Here is a 23,774-nt window from a genome sequence, read left to right on the forward strand (position 1 = left end):
CCTTATATTCCAACCACAAAATAAAACAATAAGCTTGATTTCAGTACGCGCAGGGTGATCGTACAACGCGATAAGCCTAAACATAAAGAACTTTAATTCTAATAAAATACATCTTGAACAGCAATAATAAAAAATATATTTTTAGGTCACTTGACTGTCCGCACATTTCTACGTCGATACTTCAGCGAGCAAATTAACAAGCTTTCAAGGTCTCGTTTTCGTTCATAACACAGTAAATTGCAAGAAACAAGTAAGATCAAGCAATTTTTAAGAGAGACCAAAGAGGAAAATCATAGTTTCTGCATGGAGTCATAAAAACACCTCTGGCGAAGAATACCTTCGATAGCTGCAAAGACATGACAATCAATGCGCTTTCAACTGTGCTTTGAATACAGATCGCGGATTAATGCTTATTTCAGAATTTCAGAAAACAAAAATGGAATTACAGTATTGTTTCAAAGTTACATTGCCGTCGATAAAATGACCGCAATTTAAAACCGTTAGCGAAAACAGATAATGTAAATCATCTACCGTGAATAATAACTTTGATACGCTAATTGCAAAACCGCAAGCCTTTGAAATTTTGGACTTTTTTGACTCTAAATGCAACTTTTCGAGCAATGGAGGCAGGTTGGAAGCTTGGTATTTTTGGGAAGTAGCAAATCTCAGAGAGTGACTTAAAACCCCAACGCACGGATTTCAAGTTCTACGCCTTAGATTAGCTAATTTCTCCCCCAGTCTTCGCTTTCAAAGTCAACATTTTAACCATTTTGCAATGAACCAATTTTTTAAAGGAGCAAAACTGAAGAAGATAACTATTTGAAAAACGTATAAAGGTTATCAAAGATGCGAGAAGACTTAGTGAAAGGTTTGACAAAAAGTTGGTGCAAACAAGCTGGTGTAAACCAATATTCGTCTCGTCAGACCTGAGATCGAGCTAAACGAAGAAAAATCGCCAGTTGTGAATCAGCCATTCTTTGTGGATCATTTCAAGCGTAATCTGTGCGATCCAGATTATGTCGCGTTAATTTACATGACGACATCTTCGTGAACCCCTCGACGAAAAAAAAAAGATCTACGTTCGCGAGTCACATCAGAGCGCAACATGGAAAAGAACCAAGAGACATTAAGCTAACATTCAAAATCTAATGAAAATGATAAAGTAGAAACCTGGCTGACTAATTTTCCAGACGCTTTCTTATAAAAGACATAAAGTCAACATTAAACAAACAGTCTGACTCAATTCGCGCAATTTTATTTGTTTAAGAAAGGTATTTTAATACTTCGTCATATTTTATTGGTTAGCTACCTCTTTTCTAATACATTCCTATTGTCTTATATGAGGCGTTTGTACATTTCTAATTTCTCTCGTTTTATCATGTGATGCTTAATTTAAACATATTTCATGGCTTTTGAAATTTCCATGTTTTAAATTCACCTAAACACATGTAGACTAATTACAATTGATTTTGTTTTTATCGCCAAATGCCTATCTAGAAAACTTCTTCTGCAAATAATATGATATTTTGTAGAGAATGATATTGTGCACCAATCATGTCCTCTACAGAATTCAGTATCAAAACGTAGCGTTCAAATTAGGAGAACACTATGACCTTAAGCTGGCCTATGCATTGTAGTTGGTACAGTTACTTTGGTAATACCGTCAAAGTTGCGTTTCTTGATTTTCAGGAAGAATGCGTAACTCAATGGTTTTTCGACGCTTCCTTTTGAGCTTTTTCAAGGCAACTTTAAATATTGGCATCCTAAAACTGTATACGAATGGATTCACCATAGAATTGGCTAAGTGAAGAACATTCGCAGACCACACCAAACGCGGTGGAAAGCATCGACGGCAGAACGCTGTTATGCTGAACACTACAAAAGCTGGCAACCAAACCACAAGTGACACAGCAACTACTATAAAGAGTGTCCTTGAAAGCCGTAAGTTTTGTTCCCTCGCGTTTTGCAAGTGGACCTCAATTCCCAGTGTTTTAGAATGCAACCGATTACGGATCGTAAAGTAGCTCGCACAAATAACCAACAAAGATATCAAAAGGCTCGAATGAACAGTTACATCAGACACCTTGCTCACCTCTGGGTGGTATATCGGTAGCAAAGTCGATATCGCGGCCATGGAGAAACCAGCTGCCCAAACTAGGACGATGCTGTAAACATAAGCGCGTGTGCTTGTTACACGATGACGGAGCGGCCATAACACGGCGAAAACTCTTTCTAGCGCGATTAAGGCAAGGAAGAACACCGACGTGGTAAAGCCCAGAACTTGAAATGCTCCCGTAGGATTCGCGCCACTGTTTTCTTTTCGCTCAGCTTTTGTAATTAAATTTGGGATCTTCTCAGAGCCGAGGACCTTTGACTCTGTGACTCCGACAAGTAAATCAACAACTGCGAGGTTTATAAGAAGAAGATAGCTTTGCTTTAGATGGAATCTGTGAGTCCAAAACACAAAAATCGTTAACGTGTTTGCTATGATGATGACGAGTGTCTCGACCGTAAAGACAACCGTGAAGACAATGGCAGTTGCGCTCGGCATGATGTTTTTGCTTTTGTGCTTTAAATGCCTTTCCGAGTTCAGTTTTTAAAGATTGACGGTAAAATAAATAGACTGTCGCTACGACAGAAAAAGAGGGTTCTGGCAATTATAAGGAGGAAAAATTAATAATCATCTAGCATACTGTTCAAACAGAAGTGAAACAAAAGCCACACCCATCTCATTCTAATCCGCGTGCAAATAGATAACGCACTATAATAGTTTAATCGCCCGAAATATCGCAAGAGAATCTGGCTACAGAATTATTCATTCATGATATATGGATTTACCAAAGCCTGAAAGCGGAGCTCCCACAAAATAGTAAAAAAGAAGAAATTTTAGCAGTCCACGAAGCAGCTATCCCTTCTAACACAAATTTCGGTTTGGCAGTTTTTTAAAATGCGATTTTATTAGGACTTTGAGTCAGTTTTTCTCCGGTATTTTATCCAATGCTCTGGTATATACTAGAACAACTATTCCCATCAGTGTATGCGGCTAGTGGCCGATATAATAGACATATTATCAGCTTTAGCTTTACTAGTCCTTTAAAAACTCGAATCCAACTTCGCAACAATACTGTACTTCTGTTTTCAGAAGTCGTTAAAGCTGCATTAAATTGACGATCTCTATCCGCTCGCGAAAGCTCGATTAAATGTTAATGCGTGTGAAAAACATATATACGACTTTGTTGCCAAATCTTGATCGGAAGTCACACCAGAGCGCAACATGGAAATGAACCAAGAGACATTAAGCTAAGATTCAAGATCTAATAAAAATGATAGAGTAAACCTGGCTGACTAATTTTCCGGATGCTTTTTTATAAAAGACATAAAGCCAACATTAAACAAACAGTCTGACTCAATCCGCGCAATTTTATTTTTTTAAGGCAAGTATTTTAATATTTCGTCATATTTTATTGGTTAGCTACCTCTTTTCTAACATAATCCTATTGTCTTATATGAGGCCTTTGTACATTTCTAATTTCTCTCATTTTTATCATGTGATGCTTAGTTTAAACATATTTTATGGCTTTTGAAATTTCCATGTTTTAAATTTACCTATGTACATGTAGACTAATTCCAATAGATTTGTTTTTAGCGCCAAATGCCTATCTAGAAAACTTCTTCTGCAAGCCAAATAAATGTATAAAGTATAAAACCATTTTACAAGCATAGGGCATGCAACTTGTGGCCATAAGTAACTCACCCTGTTTCTGAGCTTTTATATCAGATATAAGAACTTCTCTATGAAGAGTAATTCCTCATGAATGTCCCAGAATCTCATTTTCACCTTTTTGTCGCAGGGAAAAATGCTGCACCCAACTTGAACCTGCCACACGTTTTTTGGCATGTACTTGGAGGTTTTAACTTAAAAGTTACATGTCCAAAGTGGGTGATATTTTATAGAGAATGATATTGTGCACAAATCATGTCCTCTACAGAATTCAGTATCAAAACGTAACCTTCAAATTAGGATGACACTGTTACCTTAAGCTGGCCTATGCATTGTAGTTGGTACAGTTACTTTGGTAATACCGTCAAAGTTGCTTTTCTTGATTATCAGGAAGGATGCGTATTTTAAGGGTTTTTCGACGCTTCCTCCGAAACTTTTTCAAGGCAACTTTAAATATTGGCATCCTAAAGCTGTATACGAATGGATTCACCATAGAATTGGCCAAGTGAAGAACATTCGCAGACCACACCAAACGCGGTGGAAAGCATCGACGACAGAACGCTGTTATGCTGAACACTGCAAAAGCTGGCAACCAAACCACAAGTGACACAGCAACTACTATAAAGAGTGTCCTTGAAAGCCGTAAGTTTTGTTCCCTCGCGTTTTGCAAGCGGACCTCAATTCCCAGTGTTTTAGAATGCAACCGATTACGGATCGTAAAGTAGCTCGCACAAATAACCAACAAAGATATCAAAAGGCTCGAATGGACAGTGACAGCAGACACCTTACTCGTCTCTGGGTGGTATATCGGTAGCAAGATCGATATCGCCGCCAGGGAGAAACCAGCTGCCCAAACTAGGACGATGCTGTAAACATAAGCGCGTGTACTTGTTACACGATGACGGAGCGGCCATAACACGGCGAAAACTCTTTCTAGCGCGATTAAGGCAAGGAAGAACACCGACGTGGTAAAGCCGAGGACTTGAAATGCTCCCGTAGGATTCGCGCCACTGTTTTCTTTTCGCTCAGCTTTTGTAATTAAATTGGGAATCTTCTCAGAACCGAGGACCTTTGACTCTGTGACTCCGACAAGTAAATCAACAATCGCGAGGTTTAAAAGAAAAAGATAGCTTTGCTTTAGATGGAATCTGTGAGTCCAAAAAACAAATATCGTTAAGGTGTTTCCTATGATGATGACGAATGCCTCGACCGTAAAAACAGCCGTGAAGACAATGGCAGTTGCGCTCGGCATGCTGTTTCTGCTTTTGTGTTTTAAATGCCTTTCTGAGTTCAGTTTTTAAAGATTGACAGTAAATAAACAGATTGCTGCTACGAGAGAAAAAGAGGGTTCCGGCAATTATAAGGAGGAAAAATTAATAATCATCTAGCATACTGTTCAAACAGAAGTGAAACAAAAGCAACACCCATCTCATTCTAATCCGCGTGCAAATAGATAACGCACTATAATAGTTTAATCGCCCGAAATATCGCAAGAGAATCTGGCTACAGAATTATTCATTCATGATCGATATATAGATTTACCAAAGCCTAAAAGCGGAGCTCCCATGAAATACTTATCGTTTACTCGACACAATAAATAGATTTAACGAAATTGGTCACAAAGCATTTCAACAAGCCGAATGAATTGAACAAACAAGTCCAACTACAAAAAAAAATCTCTAACACCACAATATGCAAACCACTTATTCGAGTGTCTAATAGCAAATCCTGGTAGCTGTTAAAGCATGAAATTCTAAACGAAAGAAACTTCATTTAAGATTGATTCGTCATTTAATAGAAAGCCAAGAAATGCATTTAGAAGTACAAAATTTCAAAGACGTGCGGTTTTGTATTCAGCGTGATCGGTTAAGCTTTTTTTTTTTTTTTTGATATATAGTATAGATCAGTAAGATTATGCTCTCTTTACCCACATTCTCGAGATATTTAGCGAATTGGTTCTTGGTTTCCAACCTTAAAAAAGAAGAAATTTTAGCAGTGCACAAAGCAGCTATCCCCTCTAACACAAAGAAAACTTCAAATTTCGGTTTGGCAGTTTTTTTAAAAGCGGTTTTATTAGGACTTTGAGTCAATTTTTCTCCGGTATTTTATCCAATGCTCTGGAATATACTAAAACAACTATTCCCCTCATGATCAGTGTCTGCGGCTAGTGGCCGATATAATAGACATATTATCGGCTTTAGCTTTACCAGTCCTTTAAAAACTCGAATCCAACTTCGGAACAATGCTGTACTTCTGTTTTCTGAAGTCGCTAAAGCTGAATTAAATCGACGATCTGTGTCCGCTCGCGAAAACTCGACTAAAAGTTAATTCGCGTGAAAAATATATATACGACTTTGTTGCTCAATCTTGTAGTAAGGTGTATACAATGCGAAAACAATTTAGTTAGAGACTCTGACGGTCTGAATGGCTGACAGTCGAACAAAGTCATCATACACTGTTCACGCTTCGCTTTTACTTAGTACAGATGATAAAAGAAATGAGCTGACAAGAAGAGGACAAGTTGACAGAGTAGTTTTCTTATGGCTATATCAAAACGTTCTTCTACTTTCATGATCAGTCAGCTGAACCGGCGTGAACCAAGTAACAAGACAAAAAATGAATATCATTACTAGCTGTATGGCTTTAAGAAAAAATCCACCTATCCACCTGCAAGACGTTAAAAACACCTTTACAATTTAATACCGCAAGGTTTGCTTTGTCGTTATTTCTTTAAAGGAAGATATCCTATGTTAAAAGTGATATATCCATAAAAGGGATAACTACACACAAAGAGATCAGTTATCAAACAAACTGTTCAAACAGAAGTGAGATAATAAAAAGATACAACTTTCTGGACTTTGTGTTTTGTGCAAAAAGAATTTGCCTTTGAGCTAGGTTAGATATTAGTTAGCAAAATATTAAAAACAATCACTGAGACTGAAGTATTTCTTATCAAGCTCCAGATTCTTTTCTTTTCTTTTTTTTTCCTTTTTGTTTGTGCAACGTATGCCAGAAATTATCTGTGAGGCTGAGTACACTAATCAGCGATTCGTTTTCACTTGTAACACAGATGACAGGTTATAAAACAAATCCTTTGAGATATTTACATTAGTTATAAAATAATGTCAAATGCTTCGCTGGGATCGTTATATCAATATAATATATAGAAATGAGAAAAAGATGTAAGACTCTTCCAGGAAATAAAAAACACAAACACCAAACGACGACAGTTTTCTGCCCAATTCTATATGAAACCGTTTTAATAGTCTTTTGGCTGCTACAGCGAAGCCTTCCACGAAAACCAACTCTCAATATCGCAAAGAAGGGAAATCAACCACTACCGAGAAAAAACATTCCCACACGTTTAGTAAGCCGAAAAAAGCTCGTTACGCGGGTTTAAAAAGAAAACCCCTGCCTGTACCAAATGGTCCATCCATAAAGGAAGTAACGTCGGACAGAAAATTCGCCTTTTAAATGCGCTAATGAACGTAACTAACGTTAAGTTAACTAACGTTAACAAAATTCCTGGAATCCTAGAAACTAATGCATTACTGTATTATTTTGGCGGCTAATTGGAAAACAGTAAATTCTCGAATGGGCGGAGTCCGCTACTGACGGAGCCCATTCGAAAGGCTTCGTTGTAACACCCAAAAAATATCAACCAAGCAGGATTAAAACGGCTTCATAGAATTCGACAGAAAAACCGTCGTCGCCGACCTTATTTTTTTTCTGGAAGAGTCTCACACCTTTTTTAATTTCTATATATTATATTGATGTGACGATCCTAGTAGTCCTTGCGACATTATTTGATAAATAATGTAAATATCTCAATGTATTGATTCTATCACCTGTCAACTGTGTTATAAATGGAAACCATTCTCTGATTGGTGCACGCAGCCTGACAGATGATTTTGGGCATACGTTGCTTAAAAAAGGGGGTGGGGGGAGGGGAAGATTTTGGAGTTTGATAAGAAAAGCTTCAGTCATCGCCGGATTGTCTTTAATATTTCGCTGACTTAAATAGCTAAGCTAGCTCACTGGTGAATTTTTTTTTCCTTTCTGGTGCAAAATACGGAGTGACAAAGTTGTATCCTTTTTTATCCCACTTCTGTTTGAACAGTTTGTTTGATAAATGATCTCTTTGTTCGTAGTCATCCTTTTATGGATATCTCTTCCATAAAAAAAAAGCAACAACAAACAACAACGGCAAAGTAAACCCTCTGGTATTGAATTGTAAACGTATTTTTACCGTCTTGCAGGTGGATAGTTAAATATTTTTTTTCTTAAAGTCCAACAGTTAGTAATGATATTCATCTTTTGTTCATATTCTTGTTGCTTGGTTCACGCCGGATCAGCCGGCTGAAATTAGAAGAACGTTTTGATACATCCATTAGGAAAACTATCCTGCCAAGTTATCCTTTCCTTGTCAGTTCATTCCTTTTATCACCTGTGCTAAGCAAAAGCGAAACGTAAACAGTGTATGATGACTTTGTTCGACCTTTCAGCAATTCAAACTGTCAGAGTCTCAAACCAAATCTCTTTTCGTTTTGTGTACACCTTACTGGAAGATTTAAAAACAAAGTCGTACATTTTTTTTTTTTCCATGCGAATTAACGCGGGGCACCAGCGCGCGACCACAGATGCAGCTTTAAGGAATTCAGAAAACAAAATAGTGATGTGCAGTGCTGTTAGATTCGATTTTTTTAAATTACTGGTGAAGCTAAGGCAGATAAAATGACTTCTTTTGTTGAGAGATTTATGCTTAAAAAGTAAACAGAATTTCCTCTTAGACACTCACAGGAGTGATTTGCATATTGTGTTTTTGGGAAATTTTTCGTTTTGTTTGGACTTGGTTGTTCAACTCATTTGGTCTTGTGAGATGCTTTTTGACGGATTTCGTTAAAGTTAGTTACTGTGTCGAGTTAATGATAAGTATTTCATGGGAGCACCGCTTTTAGGCTTTGCTAAATCTATATAAATCATGAATGAATAGTAAACCAATTTCGATATATTAAAATTCAGCCTAAAGCAATAGACTTCAGCGCGAGGCTCTGGGAAATAACTACAGAGTTTGTGGGGTTTATTCCCCACAGACTCGTGCTAAGATTTACTGTTTTGGGCTGAATTTTAATATTTCGAAATTGGTTTATTTTTTAGCCTCATTCACTCGCGATGTTTCTGGTGATTTAACTATCTGGTCTAATATAGTGCGAAAATTATTTGCACGTGGATTAGAATGCGATAAGTGTGGCTTTTGTTTCACTTTTGTTTGAACGGTATGCTAGATGATGATTAATGTTTCCCCTTATAATTGCCGGAAACCTCTTTTTCTGTCGTAGCAGCAATCTGTTTATTTAGGGTGTACTGTCAATCTTTAAAAACTGAACTCACAAAAATATTAAAAGCATAAAACCAGAAACAGCATGCCGAGCGCAACGGCCATTGTCTTCACGGTTGTCTTTACGGTCGAGACACTCGTCATCATCATAGGAAACACGTTAACGATTTTTGTTTTTTGGACTCACAGATTCCATCTAAAGGGAACTTATTTTCTTCTCATTAACCTCGCAGTTGCTGATTTACTTGTCGGAGTCACAGAGTCGAAGGTCCTCGGCTCTGAGAAGATTCCCAATTTAATTACAGAAGCTGAACGAAAAAGAAGCCGTGATGTGAATCCTACGAGAGCATTTCAAGTCCTGGGCTTTACCTCGTCGGTGTTCTTCCTCGCCTTAATCTCGCTTGAAAGAGTTTTCGCTGTGTTATGGCCACTCCGTCATCGGGTAACAAGCACACGCGCTTATGTTTGCAGCATTTTCATGGCTTGGGCAGCTGGTTTCTCCATGGCCGCGATATCGACTTTGCTACCGACATACCACCCAGAGGTGGGTCAGGTGTCTGCTGTCACTGTCCATTCGTGTCTTTTCATATCTTTGCTGGTTATCTGTGCAAGCTACTTTACAATCTGTAATCATTTGCGTACTAAAACACAAGGAATTCAGGTCCACTTCCAAAACGCGAGGGAACAAACCTTACGGCTTTCAAGGACACTCTTCATAGTAGTTGCTGTGTCACTTGTGGTTTGGCTGCCAGCTTTTGTAATTTTCAGCATAACAGCGTTCTGTCGTCGATGTTTTCCACCGCATTTGGTGTTGTATGCGAATGTTCTGCACTTGGCAAATTCTATGGTGAATCCATTCGTTTACAGCTTTAGGATGCCAACATTTAAAGTTGCCTTGAAGAAGCTCTGGAGGAAGCGTCAAAAAACAGTCGAGTTACGAACCGTTCCTGAAAATCAAGAACGCAACTTTGACGGTATTACCAAAGCAACTATTGCTAACTACAATGTGTAAGCCAGCTTAAAGTAAGCGTTTTCTTTGTATTTCACGGTTACTGTTTCATACAGGATTCTGTAGAGGACAGAATTCGTGGACGATGTCTTCTTTGTGGACGATATCTTCAAAATATGGACCAATTTTGGACACGTAACCTAACCGCCTAGTACATGCTAAAAAAGACATTTGGTTCATGTTGAGCGCAATTTTTTTTTCCTACGACAAAACATTGAAATTGATGCCTGAGAGATAGTAAGGCAGTACTCCCCATTGAAAAGTTGAATATGATCTAAGATCTACTATAAAGGCTTAGAAATAGGTTGAGTTACTTGGCCACAAGTTGCATGCCCTATGCTTGTAGAATGTTTTATAATTTTTTTACGTTTATTTGCATACTGAAGAAGTTCCCTTAATAGACATTTGACGTTAAAAACCAACGAGATTACTTTTAAGTGAAAGGAAAGCAACTGGAATTAGCATACATGTATATAGGTAAATTTAAAACATGGGAAATTCAAAAGGGATAAAATATGTTTAAACTAAGCATGACACGATAAAAACAACAGAAATTAAAAATATACGAAGGTCTCATATAAGACTATAGAAATATGTTAAAAAAGAGGTAGCTAACTAATAAACTGGAATTAAATATTAAAATACCCTGCCTTAAACAAATAAATTTGGGAGGATTCAGTTAAACTGTTTGTTTAATGTTGGCTTTATGTCTTTTGCAAATGATCTCGAAAATTAGTCAGCCAGATTTACTCTAGCATTTCTGCCAGGTGTTGAATCATGATATCTCTTGGTTGTTATTTTGTTCTCTGATGTTACTCCCGGTCGTAGATCCTTTGTGTTCGTCAATGCGTCGAAGAGGGTGTCGTCATGTGAAGCCAGCATAATCTGCATATAGCACACATTGCATTGAAGATGATCAGCAACGCATTGCTGATTCACAAGGGGCGGCTTTTCTTCTTTTTGTTTGATCTCAGATCTGATTTTGAGACGATACAAATATCCTTTTTTGCCACTTAGTCGTCCAAGTTATCTTCGCAGTGAATTGGTTGATGTCCGGTCTTTAAATGATTGTATAATCTCGCATAGGTACATTGTTCTCCTCACAGGTTTGTTTGGATCTTGGGCTTTTCGAAACCGTGATAGCAACAGAAACAGTATTATGAGTATCAACAGGCTTTACGTCAGTTGCTCAGAAACTACCCCAAAGTTCGTTTACAGCAAATTCTTCTTAATCCTTGCACTAAATCTTTTCACAACTCTCAAGACCCTTGTACGTTTTTCAAATGGTCATTTTATTCATTTTAATTACTGCTCAAAAAGCTGCATTTAGGAGCAGACAAAATTCAAAATTTCAGACTTGCGGTTCTGCATTCAGCGTGTTTAAGTCATTATTCAAGCTAAAGCTGGGTTTATTTCTTATTTTCGCCAATGGCTATACAGTCATTTTATCGGCGATAATGCAACTTCAAAACAGTACTGAAAATTACCATTTTGTTTTCTGAAATCCTGCAATAAGCACTTAATCCTCGATCTGTATTCGAAACACAGCTGAAAGCACATTGATCGTAGTGTTTTTGAGGCCATCGAAGGAGATAAAAATTATCCAGGTATATTTCTGGAGGTAACGTCAGGATCCGCTTTTGGTTGCGCTCTGCATCTTCTGATCTTCAGGTCTGCAACGGAAACATGATTAAACAGAACTTACGACTTTCAACGACATTGTTTACTGTAGTTGCTGTCCCACTTGTGTTTTGGCTGCCAGGTTTTGTAGCGAACGTCTTAAGAGAGCTCTGCTCGGGGTGTTTCTCAACAAGTGGCATCGACAGTGGATGTTCTGCGCTTCGCAAATTCTATGGTAAATCCATTCCTTTACAGCTTAATAATGCCAATATTTAAAAACGCTTTTGAACAGGTCGTCTCAATAAGTATGAGATTTAGATGGTGCTACAAGAATGTTTCCTAGATGCAATGCTTTCGTTTTCCAGGCAAGTTAGGTCATATTCATTATTTTGTTTTATCCTAGCTGCAAAACATTCGAATAGGACTGAGTTTCAAATTTCCGAAAGTGCACCTGGATAAAGGTGCATTAAGGGCCAAAAGTTAGTCTACTCTTGTCATTTTTTTTTTTTTTTTTCGTTTTTTTTTTTTTTTTTTGTTCAATGAATGTATTACACTATATCTCCTGATACTCAAAGATCACCTTTTTCTTTTCTTATAAAGTGCCCATAGGGCGTCATTCTGAGCGAGTTTTAAAAAATTCGCTATTTCCAAGTCTATTGTTGATATTTAGGCGAAGCTGCTCTTAAATTCTTTGTGACAGCGATATGCAAACGGCACAAATAACTTCTTTCTTTTAAATAAAGTCCTACTATGATGAAATTCGCATGTTTCCTGTCTAAGCCATTTTGAAACATAAACAAGTAGTCTGTGCATATAGAAAAATGCTGCTTACTATGTACATCTTTTAGTTACAGAGATATTCTTCAATAACTGAGGTTGTACTTCCCACTTGACGACCGATAAACAGCAGAAAGATCAATCAATACATAAAGAAGAACAAGAAGAAGAAATCAATAATGAGTTGATCAATAAAAACATTCCACACTTGGTATGGCAAAGTTTTCAATCAGGAGAATTTAAATGTTTACTGTGTGGCTTGAAGTTCTGAACTGACCTCTATTCCTATTGAAATTTTGAAATCTGCTGGATCAATTGCAACTGTCTTTATTAATTAAATGCAAACAAATTAGTTTTTGATTAAACGCGTTTGCCTCCTTATCACATGGTCTCAGGTAAAGCTGTAACTTTGAGGTTATTTGGTGACGCGAATGCAACAGTAAATCGTGCAAACGAATATCATTTCTCCTTCAAAGTTAACGTTTAGTGTCCAGAGAAAAAAAGACAACATTTCAAGCAAAGTTACAGCGGTTTGCACAATTTTCCCAATTTATAAGTGTGTGGTAAATTCCTGTGATTCGTTTCGTACTTGGAGAGAAAGAGGTCTTAACTCAACGTTTTCTCCCGGTTTCTTCCAAAGTTTTTTCAACGCATGTTTAAAAATTGGCATCCTGAAGCTGTATACGAATGGATTCACCATAGAATTAGCTAAATATAAAACAATTAATAACCACAGCAGAATTGGAGAAAAACATTTCCAACAGAATATTTTGATCGCGTACACAACGAAAGCAGGCAGCCATAAGATAAGACTGACGACCTCAGCACGGCGTGAACGCGTTCCAAGGAAACAAGAGCGAGTAACATTACTGACGTACACGACCCAAACGATTTTTGATTTTGGAGATCAACAATAACTGATGTGTTTGTTTCAGCAAAATTCAAGTTTTATAGTCTTCAAATATACAGACACGTTAATGATACAATAAAAATGTTCTTGCTTGAACCCAGCAGAATTTGCCAAAAGTGAAGAATATTCCTTTTATCAATCCAATGTGCATAAAACAAGAGGCCGAACGGAAGTATAACAGAATGGAATATTGTATATCGATGGTGCGAAATTGAGTTTCAGATGTAAATTATAGTATACGTTCAAATTATTTAATTGGCAGACCCGAGAGGATCTTGACGACAATTGCAAAATATATAGCAATTGAATTCACAGAGCACAATAATAATTTTTTGAGGTAAAGTGTCTGAAAAAATATCTTTTTAATAACAGCAACAGCATTTTTAGATCCTAAAGTAAACCGGTAATAAAATCAATGCATTTACTCGAAATTAATGTCATATCATTTCCTACTAGGGGCGGAGTAGTCAAGATGGCCCTTACGGGCCACCGTAGAGTAGTGCATTTCAGATCAGCTTGTTCACTTAGAAACGAACTTGAGCTGTGTGGATTGGGCAAGAAGAGATCTTTTCACAAAATGTAGCACCAGCAATTTCTTTCTCTTTAAATTTTCTTGATGAAAATTCAAGACCTCGTTTATACCAAAGTTGTCGATTGGTTCAACACAAAATTCAATTTCACTTTCTCGCCAAAGTCTCATGAGATATTGTCTGGAATAGCAATAAATATTTCTAAAAACAGCGTTGTGAAATTTACTTACTGTTTATTATTTGCAAAATATCACTTATACTATCAGAAAATGTACTCTAAGCGTTGCAACATAGACGAGTTTTCCAACAAAGATGTTAAATTTTTATCAGGGCGTTTCTCCTCTTCAGTTTGTTTACAAACGGAAAGCAATATTAGTTGATATCTATAACGTTTTAGTCAAAAAGAAAGCGAGATTTTGACCATGTCAGTAGATCATCTAAGGTGTCACAAAATTGAAGACCAAAACAGTAGGGACAAAGACATTTTTCTCAATTCTAGTTGTCGTTGTGTTTTTTCTTAACATCACACAGAGAGCTTAATTGTGATCACTGCGATTGATGCCAGATATTTAACTGAATACTGAGAAATCGCCGAAATTTAACAATAACTTCTAGCACTCTTCTCCAGACCCTCAGAAAGGTCAAGGAAAACACATTTTATGAGCCTCCCACTTAACGACGAATAAACGACAAATATCTCAATAAATAAGAAAAAAACATATTACACGTGGCATAGCAAAGTTTTCAATTTTTTTTTTTCGGGATGTCGCCCGGCTGTAGCTAGTAACAAGCAAACCGAGGCGCTTGCCTCAGTCATTTTCGTTTTTTGCTAGTTATAGTCATCATAAAAACCCTACATACCCAGAGAGAGATTTCAGCCAAGGAGATTGCCTTAGTTATATCTATTTCTGGATAGGGACCTGAGACCTATATATCTTTTGAAATTGTTTTTCATGTCAAATAATCGTAATCGCTTGAATTAACTCAGTAACTGCCCCAATTCAACGTACACACATCAGTAAAGATTGACATTTAGGCGTCTTTACTTCTTGTTCATAGGCGAAGTTTTACATGTACTTCTAAAGTTTCGGTAAAGGTGACGAGAATTCAATGAACTGTAAATAGTGCAAACGCATATCACTTTTTCTGCCTAAATTTAAGTTTAGTCCAGCAAAAAAAAAAGGGCAAAATGAAAAGCGAAGTTCCTGAACAGAGGTTTGCCTATTTTGTGGTTGTTTTTCAATTTACAAGTGCCTGGTAAACTCCTGTGGTTCGTCTCGCACTTGGAGAGCTCGCACTCGGAGAGAAACAGGTCTTGATTCAACTTTTTCTCCCTGTTTCTTCCAACGTTTTTCAGAGCATTTTTAAAAATTTGCATTCTAAAGCTATATAGAAATGGATTCACCATAGAATTGGCTAAATATAGGACATTTACTAACCACAGCGAAATCTGAGAAAAACATTTCCAACAGAATATTTTGATTGTATACACAAAGAAAGCAGGCAGCCATAAAATAAGAGACACGGCAATTATTACGTAAAGTGTCTTTGAAAGCCGTGCATTGTGTTCCAATGATCTTTTGTGAGGTACTTCTAAGCTGGGTGTTGCATGGTTCAATCGCGAGCGAATCGAGAGGTAACTTGCACAGATAATAATGAGAGAAATGAGAAGGAGCACATCAGAAGCGACAATAGCATACAAGATATCGACTTGTGCGTGATATACCGTTAACAACGACAGTCCTGCGATACACAATCCAGCTCCCCAGACCGTAACGATATTGAAAACGTAAGCTTGCGTTCTTGTTACGCGATGACGCAGTGGCCACAGCACGGCGTAAACGCGCTCCAAGGAAACAAGAGCGAGGAACATTAATGACGTACAAGACGCAAACATTCGGAATGCCCATGAGGGGCTTTGGGTTCCTTTTGGTTGCATTTCAGTTCTCAGACTCTTGTGGATCACCAGTGCTGCACCTTCTGCTATTCCTACAAGTAAATAGGCGACGGCGAGGTTGATCAGAAGGAAACAAGTTCGTTTAAGATGGAATCGCAGAGTCCAGAAGATAGAAATGATGAACATGTTCCCAATGATGATGACGGCTATCTCGAGTGCCGAGATAGCGATGAATGCAATGGCGGTTGGGTTTAACATGATGTCGTGTTTGTTGCGTGAATAAAAGCTATCGGCGTTTGAATTTTAAGATGAACAATAACTGATCTGCTTGTCTCAACGATATTGAAGGATTATAGTTTCCAAATATAGAGACGCGTTAACCGAAGCTAATACAGTAAAAAGGTTCTTCGTACACCTTGCCGGATTAGCTAAAGTGAAGAATATTCCTTTCATCAATCCAGTTGGCGTAAAACATATAGTTCAGCATACAATATTGATGTTGTGAATTTAATTTCAGATATAAATTATGGTAGATCTTTACATGTACATCAGCTACTTGGCAGGCCAAAGAAGACCATAATGACAATTAAAAAATAATAAATCACAGGACACAAAAGTAATTTCCTCTTCCAAATTTTACGTTAGGCTGTCAGAAAGCAGATCTTGACTCGTTAATATAGGCAAGAGGTTTTTCAGAGCTTAAAAGGTAAATCTTTTTTTTCCTTCACTGTCCACTGAAAGGTGATAAATAAATACGTTAAGATTAATCCGTCATTTTTTCCTACTAAGCACCTTAAGGTCATTCAGTTCTGCAATAAAAGTAATTAACACTAAGTATTGGGGCGTGCATTACAAATTAGCTTGTTCCCTTAGAAATGAATTTGGGTCGTGGAGTGTGAAAGGAGAGAAATATTTTCAAAAAATGTAACGCCACCATTTCTTTTCCTTTAAAAACATAAAATTAATTAAACTGCATTGTTTCCGTACGGGGCTAATTCCTTATTTTCATTTGCATGCTAAACTGAATCAAGATTACTTATAGAACTTTTTGTGTTCCTTTACAATGGATTTTTTTGTGTTCGAAGTTACCCAACATTTCTTAATAAGCACCTAAAGGCATGTAATTAATTAAAATCAGCTAGTTCAGTTAAAAACGAACTTGAGCCGTTGAGCGTAAAAGGAGAGAAATATTTTCACAAAGTGTAACGTCACCATTTCGTTTATAATTTATTAAATAATTTATTAAACTGCATTGTTTCCGTTGGAAAAAAAGTTTTCCTTTCTATATGCATGCTAAACTGCGTTTAAATGTCCTATAGAACCTATTGAACTTTTTGTGTTCCTTTACAGTGGATTCTTTTTGTGTTCAAAGCTCTCCCTCAAAGCATGGAGAAAATTTGAAAGAATTTATTGGAAAATGTAGGAAACTGCAGACTAGTATGAAATGTCAACCATCCCCTCGGGCGGGACTCAGCCCTAATGGGTTTGTCACAAATCTTGACCGTATCAAAGATCGAACGTTTTCTTTGCATACCCACAGAAGGCCCACGTTACCACCTAACTGAAGTTTTTTTTTTTTACAACACTTTTTCAAGACATCTGCTTTGGTAATACCGTTAAAGTTGCGTTTCTTGATTTTCACGAAAAGAAAGAAAGAGGATTGAAACACAGAATTGACTAAACAGTATTGGTTAAGTTCGAAAGGTGCTTCCTACCTTTAGGTTCTTGTCTTGAACACAGCATTTTTGTTATCGTATCGCTAAAGGCAAACGTGGGAATGACTGAATCAATACAGGAAGAAGATGTACCATGCAGTGCACGAGTTTTCGTATGGAGGCATGTACAGTGAAAAACGGTCTAAATGTCCACTCAGTAATGACCAACCACTAATGTAATACTAATCACTAATGTAATAAACATCCAAACAGAAGAGATTTGTTTCATTTAATACACTATTGTTTATGAGCAACATTTTCAATACAGTTCATCAAAGTTCCTGTTTGTTTCAAAGGTCCTTGGGAAGCCTGTTGAGTTTTAGTTAACAAATAAAAAAACCTCGACTGTGCTCTGTTCTGTTGTAAAGCACGCAGGAAGCGGTAGAGCACGAAAGAAGTGTAGGGGGAAACACGAGACGTAGTCGAGTGCTTTTCCCTACTTCTTGAGTGCTCTACCGCTTCCTAAGAGCTTTACAACAGAACAGAGCACGGTCGAGGCTTCTTTATTTGTTTTATGATGAAGAATCCAATAATTTCCCCACGCATTCGGGTGAATTTTCAAACCAAACTTTATTTTCCGAACGAGTAAAAGTGGTGTCAGCCGTGCTCTGTTCTCTGATAAAGCACGCTAAAATGAGCCAATCACAGTCCTTGCTAGAACTGTTCAAATAATTTGATTGGCTAACGAAGCGACGGCTGTCAATCACAAACTGGACCTCAGCTAAGCTTTCAGTCTCGAGTAGTCGAGCGGCTTTCGAGAGAAGAACGATGCTTTCAAAGTTCGTTTTTAGTTAATTTTAAAATAAGGATCTAAAGGCGGGTAAAGGTTTGTAGTCCAAAGGAATCCGGCCGTATTGTGGCTCATGAAAACGTGTACTTTTCCAATGGAAATTACGAAACAAGGAGCTCAAAGATTGCGGATGAAAATGCGAAATGCTGAGTTGAGTTAGAAAGGAGCTACAGTTATTTGCGGCTTGCAGCCGCTTGCTGCAAGATTGCCTGAACTAGCGCAAAAGTTAACAAGACTAAACTGCTCCCACTGGCTGTATTCCAAGCACAGAAGAGAATATCAGAGCAAGCTTTGAACTGACTACTCGTCGGTTCACTTCGCTGAGATGACCGGAGAACGAACGTTACTACACTGCATGTAAGTGTTGTTTGAGCAATTGAGCACTGCTACAAAAATATATAAAGCTTCTCATCATAAAGAGAGACAGCTCAATTGTTGTTTTCTGTCATTGTTTTACTTGTTAAGTATAATTTCTGCCTTCGTAACAAATATGTCGTGTATCGAAGCACTGGTTAGGTTAAAAATTTGTTTATTTCGCTACGTGTTTTGTCGCCGGTAATCTAGCAAAACTTGTTATTTTAGTATAGTTTTAACACTACTGTTGCTAACCATATTTACTGCAGACAAATATTTCGTTTCCATTGGGTTTGTCTGAGTCACAGGGGATGTTTAATTTTGGTCAAATTTGACAAAATTCCGAAGCAAAAATTTGAAACCCCAGCTTGCCGTCACAACCCGTGCTCTGTTCTCTGATAAAACACGCTGTTTCAGCCAATCAGAGCGCGCGTTATATGGAAACTTTAATATAATAAGTAATATCAGCACAGTACTGTATATAACAGGGACGAGTTGTTCAAAGCCCGATTAAGCTAACCTAGAATTAGCGAGAATTTTTATTTCAGTGTAGTATCTTTTCGGTGAGCTTTTCAGTTTATATTGTTTGTCCTTCAGTTTTGAGTTTGAATAATTTCAAACTACCCAACTCATAAGCATTGAAAAACATTGTTATACAAGAAAAATTGTTACTTCGATTAACATACATACATACATACATACATATACTTTTTGTTGAAGCAGGTCGGTTTGCGGCAACCTAAAGGCTGGTGTGGACTTGCCAGGAACTCTTAATCCTGGGTTAGCGTTAACCGGCTTTCGAAAAACCCAGCCCAGAACAACAGCTATTGAGAAGATCAAGGTAAGAGAGTGATTCCTCCATATAGACCTTATACCCAAGATAATTCCTCTTGAGTTATTTTTAGACATTATACCAAGTTCTTTAGCGAATGTTACTTGCGCGTTGCGTGGATGATATCATGGAGCATTCATTTATTTATCGCTTTATTTCGAAGAGAAGAAAAATCTCCAACGCTTTGGGGATGCCTTCATTTCGAAGCTTTAGTAGAAATTTAAAAAAATCTGTATACCGCATAGTAGGGCAATTATCTGTATACAATTAACGCCATTATCCAAAACAAAAAAATTATTTGAAATGGAGGTATTTTTAAATTCCGAATGTTTATTGATAACGGGGCAAGTTCCCGTAAGCGGCCATACACACCTAACAACTCTAGTGGCTGCTTACGAGAAGCATTCTCTTATCGGCCAGCTCCAGTTACGAACACCTTTTTAGCGTCCCCAAGGTGTTCGCTTACGAGAACTTCCACTGTATTTCAAAGTAATCATTAATGTACATTTCAGGGTCGTTAACCTGTTGTTGTTACTTAACTAAATCTCGATATCTTAGCTTTTTAAAATCCTTTTTAAAATCTGTTATAGGGAGTTCTTTTTGCTCTTTGATAACGAGGGCAATTATTTTGCCATCATTATTTTGATATTGTTGGTTTGCAAGTTGATTTATTTAACCGTATGTTCTAATTTCCATTTTGGAGCTAAACGGCACATCATTAGAGCAAACTGGTCCTCAGCAATTGAAAGAGAAAACCTTTCCTTGACTTAATACACTGAACGTTCTCACGTTCGTTGATAGTATTACAGTGCGACTGCTCGAACTGAGCCACCTGCAAAAGAAACTAACCAATAAAAACGTAAACAAAAAACAATGGATTGGTAGCTTTCTCTTGTCGGCAAGAAAAAGGGTTTGTTTTATAGAATACAATTAAGTACTATCGACTCCTCTACGTTATTTGGAGATGGGTTAGCAATTCAGTCGTTGACTGGGAGTTATCGTAATGATAAATCTCGCTAGAAGAATTAAGGTTGAAAACTCATTTTACCACAACTTAATCGAAACCTCTCAAAAGCTTCCAAAAATTTAGGATCGAAACTAACCAATCAACAACGAATGGCAAAGTTTCCTGAGAGGTTCGGAACATTTTGCAATTTTTTGGGGGGTTTTCAATTTTCCTAAGAACTGTCGTTTGTATTCTTCATTGTTATTAGTTTATTTAACAAACGAGATCGTCATCCTTCAAGCAACGTTCTGATTGGCCTGGTTAACCCTTTCCAAGTGGCCCAGCTTGGGAAGTCGCAATGTTATGCTTAATTGCCGTTGAGATCTTTCAGGATATTTAACACCGGACATCTATAACAATAATTCTTCTTCTTAAAAATAAAAAAAAAAGGTGTTACACCAAAAGAAGTGTCTGAGATAACATGTTAAACGCAACGGCCGCCAATGTATTCATCGTCATCTTTGCACTTGAGGCAGCCGTCATCATCATTGGGAATGTGTTCACCATTTTTGTTTTCCAGTCTCAATCTGGACTACACCTGAAAAGAACTTCCCTTCTTCTAATCAACCTGGCCGTCGCTGATTTACTAGTGGGAATAGGAGAAGTTTTAGTCCTGGTGGTCCACAGAATTCCGAGAACAGGAATCACAACCTTCAGTCTTCCGTGGTCCATTCCAACCATTGAGTCTTGTGTTTCAGTGATGTACCTCGCTCTTATTTCGCTTGAACGCGTTTACGCCGTGTTCGGGCCACTGCCCATCCATACATTTTTAGCATCGTTATCGTCTGGGTAGCTGGTTTGTGCATTGGTGGACTGTCTTTTCTGACTGTATATCACTCAAAAGTGGATACCGTTTATGCCCTTGCCACCTGTGATGTGCTACTCTTCTTCTGTCTGGGTATCATGAGTGCAAGTTACCTATCGATCCGTTCGCGATTGTCCGTTACAACTCCTGAATTACAAGTCTTCCACAGACGTTCAACGCAGAGCCAAAATTTACGTCTTTCAAAGACATTTTCCATAGTAGTCGCTGTGTTGCTTATCTTTTGGCTACCTGGTTTCGTGGTGTACGCCATCAACGCATTCTGCTTGCAGTGTTTTTCTCCGACGTTACTTTGGCTTGTTAACGCTCTACACTTAGCAAATTCCATGGTGAATCCATTCGTATACAGTTTTCGGAGGAAAATATTTAAAGATGCCTTGAAAAATTGCTGTAACAAACCTTAGCAAAGTAGCAATTTGAGCGCTCCCCCTCTGAGCAGGCAGTGAAAACGCTGGATGTGTACTATATTGTCGAGATTTGTGACAACCCTATCAGGGCTTAGCAACGAGAAGACGGCTGACACTTCATTTCATACTAGTCAGTTTCCTACAATTTCCAAGGTCGTTATCCTTATACTATTTGAGGGAGTCCTCATTGAAATTTTGAACAATAAAGAATTCAGAGTACAGGAATAGAAGAAGTTTTGCTGGGACCACGGGTCATTTGAATGCAGTATAAGATTGAAAGAAGGGAATTGTTTACATACGAAAACGATACTTTTTCATAAATTCTTTGTTATAATGTAAAGCATAGAGTAATCAAACGCCTGGAGATTTCTCGATCAACTGACAAATCACCCAGCGAACCGTTTACAGTAAAACCGTGTGTTCTGAGTACAATAACACGAAAAATTAAACATCAAGTTCTTGATGTGGCGAAAGTGCATTTTATTGGAGATCACGAGAGTGATTCAGTGGATCAAGAGAGCACTATTTTAAAATATTTAAAGGGAGTTCGCAAATTATGCTTCTGGATTTTATTTTGGATCTGTTTGGAGCAATCACAGTAATTCTCTGCTCAATGAAAAACTGTAATATGAATGTTCTTTTAACCTTATTAATGATGTTAATTTTTTCCTCCTTTTTTAGTAAATGTATTAGACAAGTACATTGATTTGTTTTACTTTTTTCGTACATAAATATTTCAGATCGGAATATGCGAAAGCGTCCTGAAACGTCCATCAACGGAAATTAGTGATAAATCATGCAAAGGTATAATAAGAAATGGTTGTGACAATCAGTTTGTTGATGATCTACATTTATCTCCGAACAAAAAGAGAATACTTCATTTTTTCCAGACAATTATTTTCCTAAAAATACTCTCGTATGTAAATAAATATGTTTATATGTGCTTTTTGGATTTTTTGTATATAAAGTTTAAATATAGATGCTGTAAAAGAAGTGGGTCTGAAGACATTCTGTGGGTAAACCGGGACCAGTTTTAAAGGCTAGCTTAAAACATTATATTGTTTGCTGATTTTTTTCTTTGCTTTCGAAATTTGCGTAAAAGGTCAATACTCTATTTGCTTTTCATCTCCATCATTTTTACGACATCAGCGCATAAACTATCATCATATATTTCCAAAAAGTCATTGGAAGTTACACACGAAGACAATTATATATTTAACAAGCAATAAATACCTTGATAGTTGTTACATGATCAGTTTGTGTAAGTGCATTCAGACTGTTACCTTTCGGGTACAGTCATAATGTGGAGTGTTTTATAATTAGTCTCCATTGTCCCGCAAACCAAAATATATGCAGAGACGCTTCTCGGACTTTCCAAAGATTTACATGAGTTTAAAAACTTGTGAGTTTACCTCGACATTTCATTGTTAGTGTGCGTGTTTAGAAATAAAAACTTCTGCCAACCGAAGTAGAAAACAATAGCCTTCTTCTAAATGATTTACGTTCTGTCTTTTTACAACAATATTATCACAGTAATGGTTAATGAAGTTCGAAAAATACTCAATATTCCAGGTGTATTTCGAGTCGGGGGTCATTCAGTATCACGGGGAGAAAACGTAAATAAAATTGATAAAAGTCTGTTTAAATAAAATAAATAAATAGTACCCCGATGTACGTGGCGTGCGACGACCGTATTTGGGAAAATTGGGGCCCGAATATTTGGCTTCATGCGCAATAGTAGAGTCCGTTTTTTAAGGATTTCATTAGTTAGAAATACGCTACCAGACGGAAAATCGATCATTTTTAGAGACTATGATAGAAATGCTTTTGTTTTCAGCAATCTTTTCGATGTGGCAAAGTAACAATAACATATTGTACTTTTGAAAAGATACACAAAGTTTGATTACTGTTTTACTTTTTTCTAAGGTAAATATTTCAGATGGAATTTGCGAAAGCCTCTAACAAGGTCCATCAACGGAAAGTGATGATGAATCAGATATAATTATTGCGACCATCATTTCTTAGATGAACGATACTTATCTCTA

At 37.3% G+C, this 23,774-nt stretch overlaps 4 protein-coding genes and 1 pseudogene across 4 annotated transcripts; 2 read left to right on the top strand and 3 right to left on the bottom strand.

Moving 5' to 3' along the window:
* Positions 1 to 1,578: 1,578 nt before the first annotated feature.
* On the bottom strand, positions 1,579 to 2,551 carry LOC145488706 (sphingosine 1-phosphate receptor 1-like). Its single transcript, XM_081467628.1, has one exon. It carries the CDS (start codon positions 2,549 to 2,551, stop codon positions 1,664 to 1,666), a length of 888 nt encoding a protein of 295 aa, XP_081323754.1. The 3' UTR covers positions 1,579 to 1,663.
* A 1,534-nt stretch (positions 2,552 to 4,085) lies between these two features.
* On the bottom strand, positions 4,086 to 5,030 carry LOC145488713 (sphingosine 1-phosphate receptor 1-like). The gene has a single exon (XM_081467635.1). It carries the CDS (start codon positions 4,971 to 4,973, stop codon positions 4,086 to 4,088), a length of 888 nt encoding a protein of 295 aa, XP_081323761.1. The 5' UTR covers positions 4,974 to 5,030.
* A 4,082-nt stretch (positions 5,031 to 9,112) lies between these two features.
* On the top strand, positions 9,113 to 10,294 carry LOC145488464 (sphingosine 1-phosphate receptor 1-like). The gene has a single exon (XM_081467339.1). It carries the CDS (start codon positions 9,145 to 9,147, stop codon positions 10,069 to 10,071), a length of 927 nt encoding a protein of 308 aa, XP_081323465.1. The 5' UTR covers positions 9,113 to 9,144; the 3' UTR covers positions 10,072 to 10,294.
* Positions 10,295 to 12,712: 2,418 nt separating this feature from the next.
* Positions 12,713 to 16,060, bottom strand: LOC145486779 (sphingosine 1-phosphate receptor 1-like). The gene is made up of 4 exons (XM_081465488.1): positions 15,345 to 16,060; positions 13,439 to 13,504; positions 13,055 to 13,193; positions 12,713 to 12,790 (listed from the first exon to the last, which is right to left on the bottom strand). The coding sequence occupies exons 1-4, from the start codon at positions 16,058 to 16,060 to the stop codon at positions 12,713 to 12,715; spliced, it is 999 nt and encodes a 332-aa protein (XP_081321614.1).
* A 4,814-nt stretch (positions 16,061 to 20,874) lies between these two features.
* Positions 20,875 to 21,747, top strand: LOC145486309 (octopamine receptor beta-1R-like; annotated as a pseudogene).
* The last annotated feature ends 2,027 nt before the right edge of the window (positions 21,748 to 23,774 follow it).

This window comes from Orbicella franksi, chromosome 5, assembly GCF_964199315.1.
Source record: "Orbicella franksi chromosome 5, jaOrbFran1.1, whole genome shotgun sequence".
Taxonomy (NCBI): domain Eukaryota; kingdom Metazoa; phylum Cnidaria; class Anthozoa; order Scleractinia; family Merulinidae; genus Orbicella; species Orbicella franksi.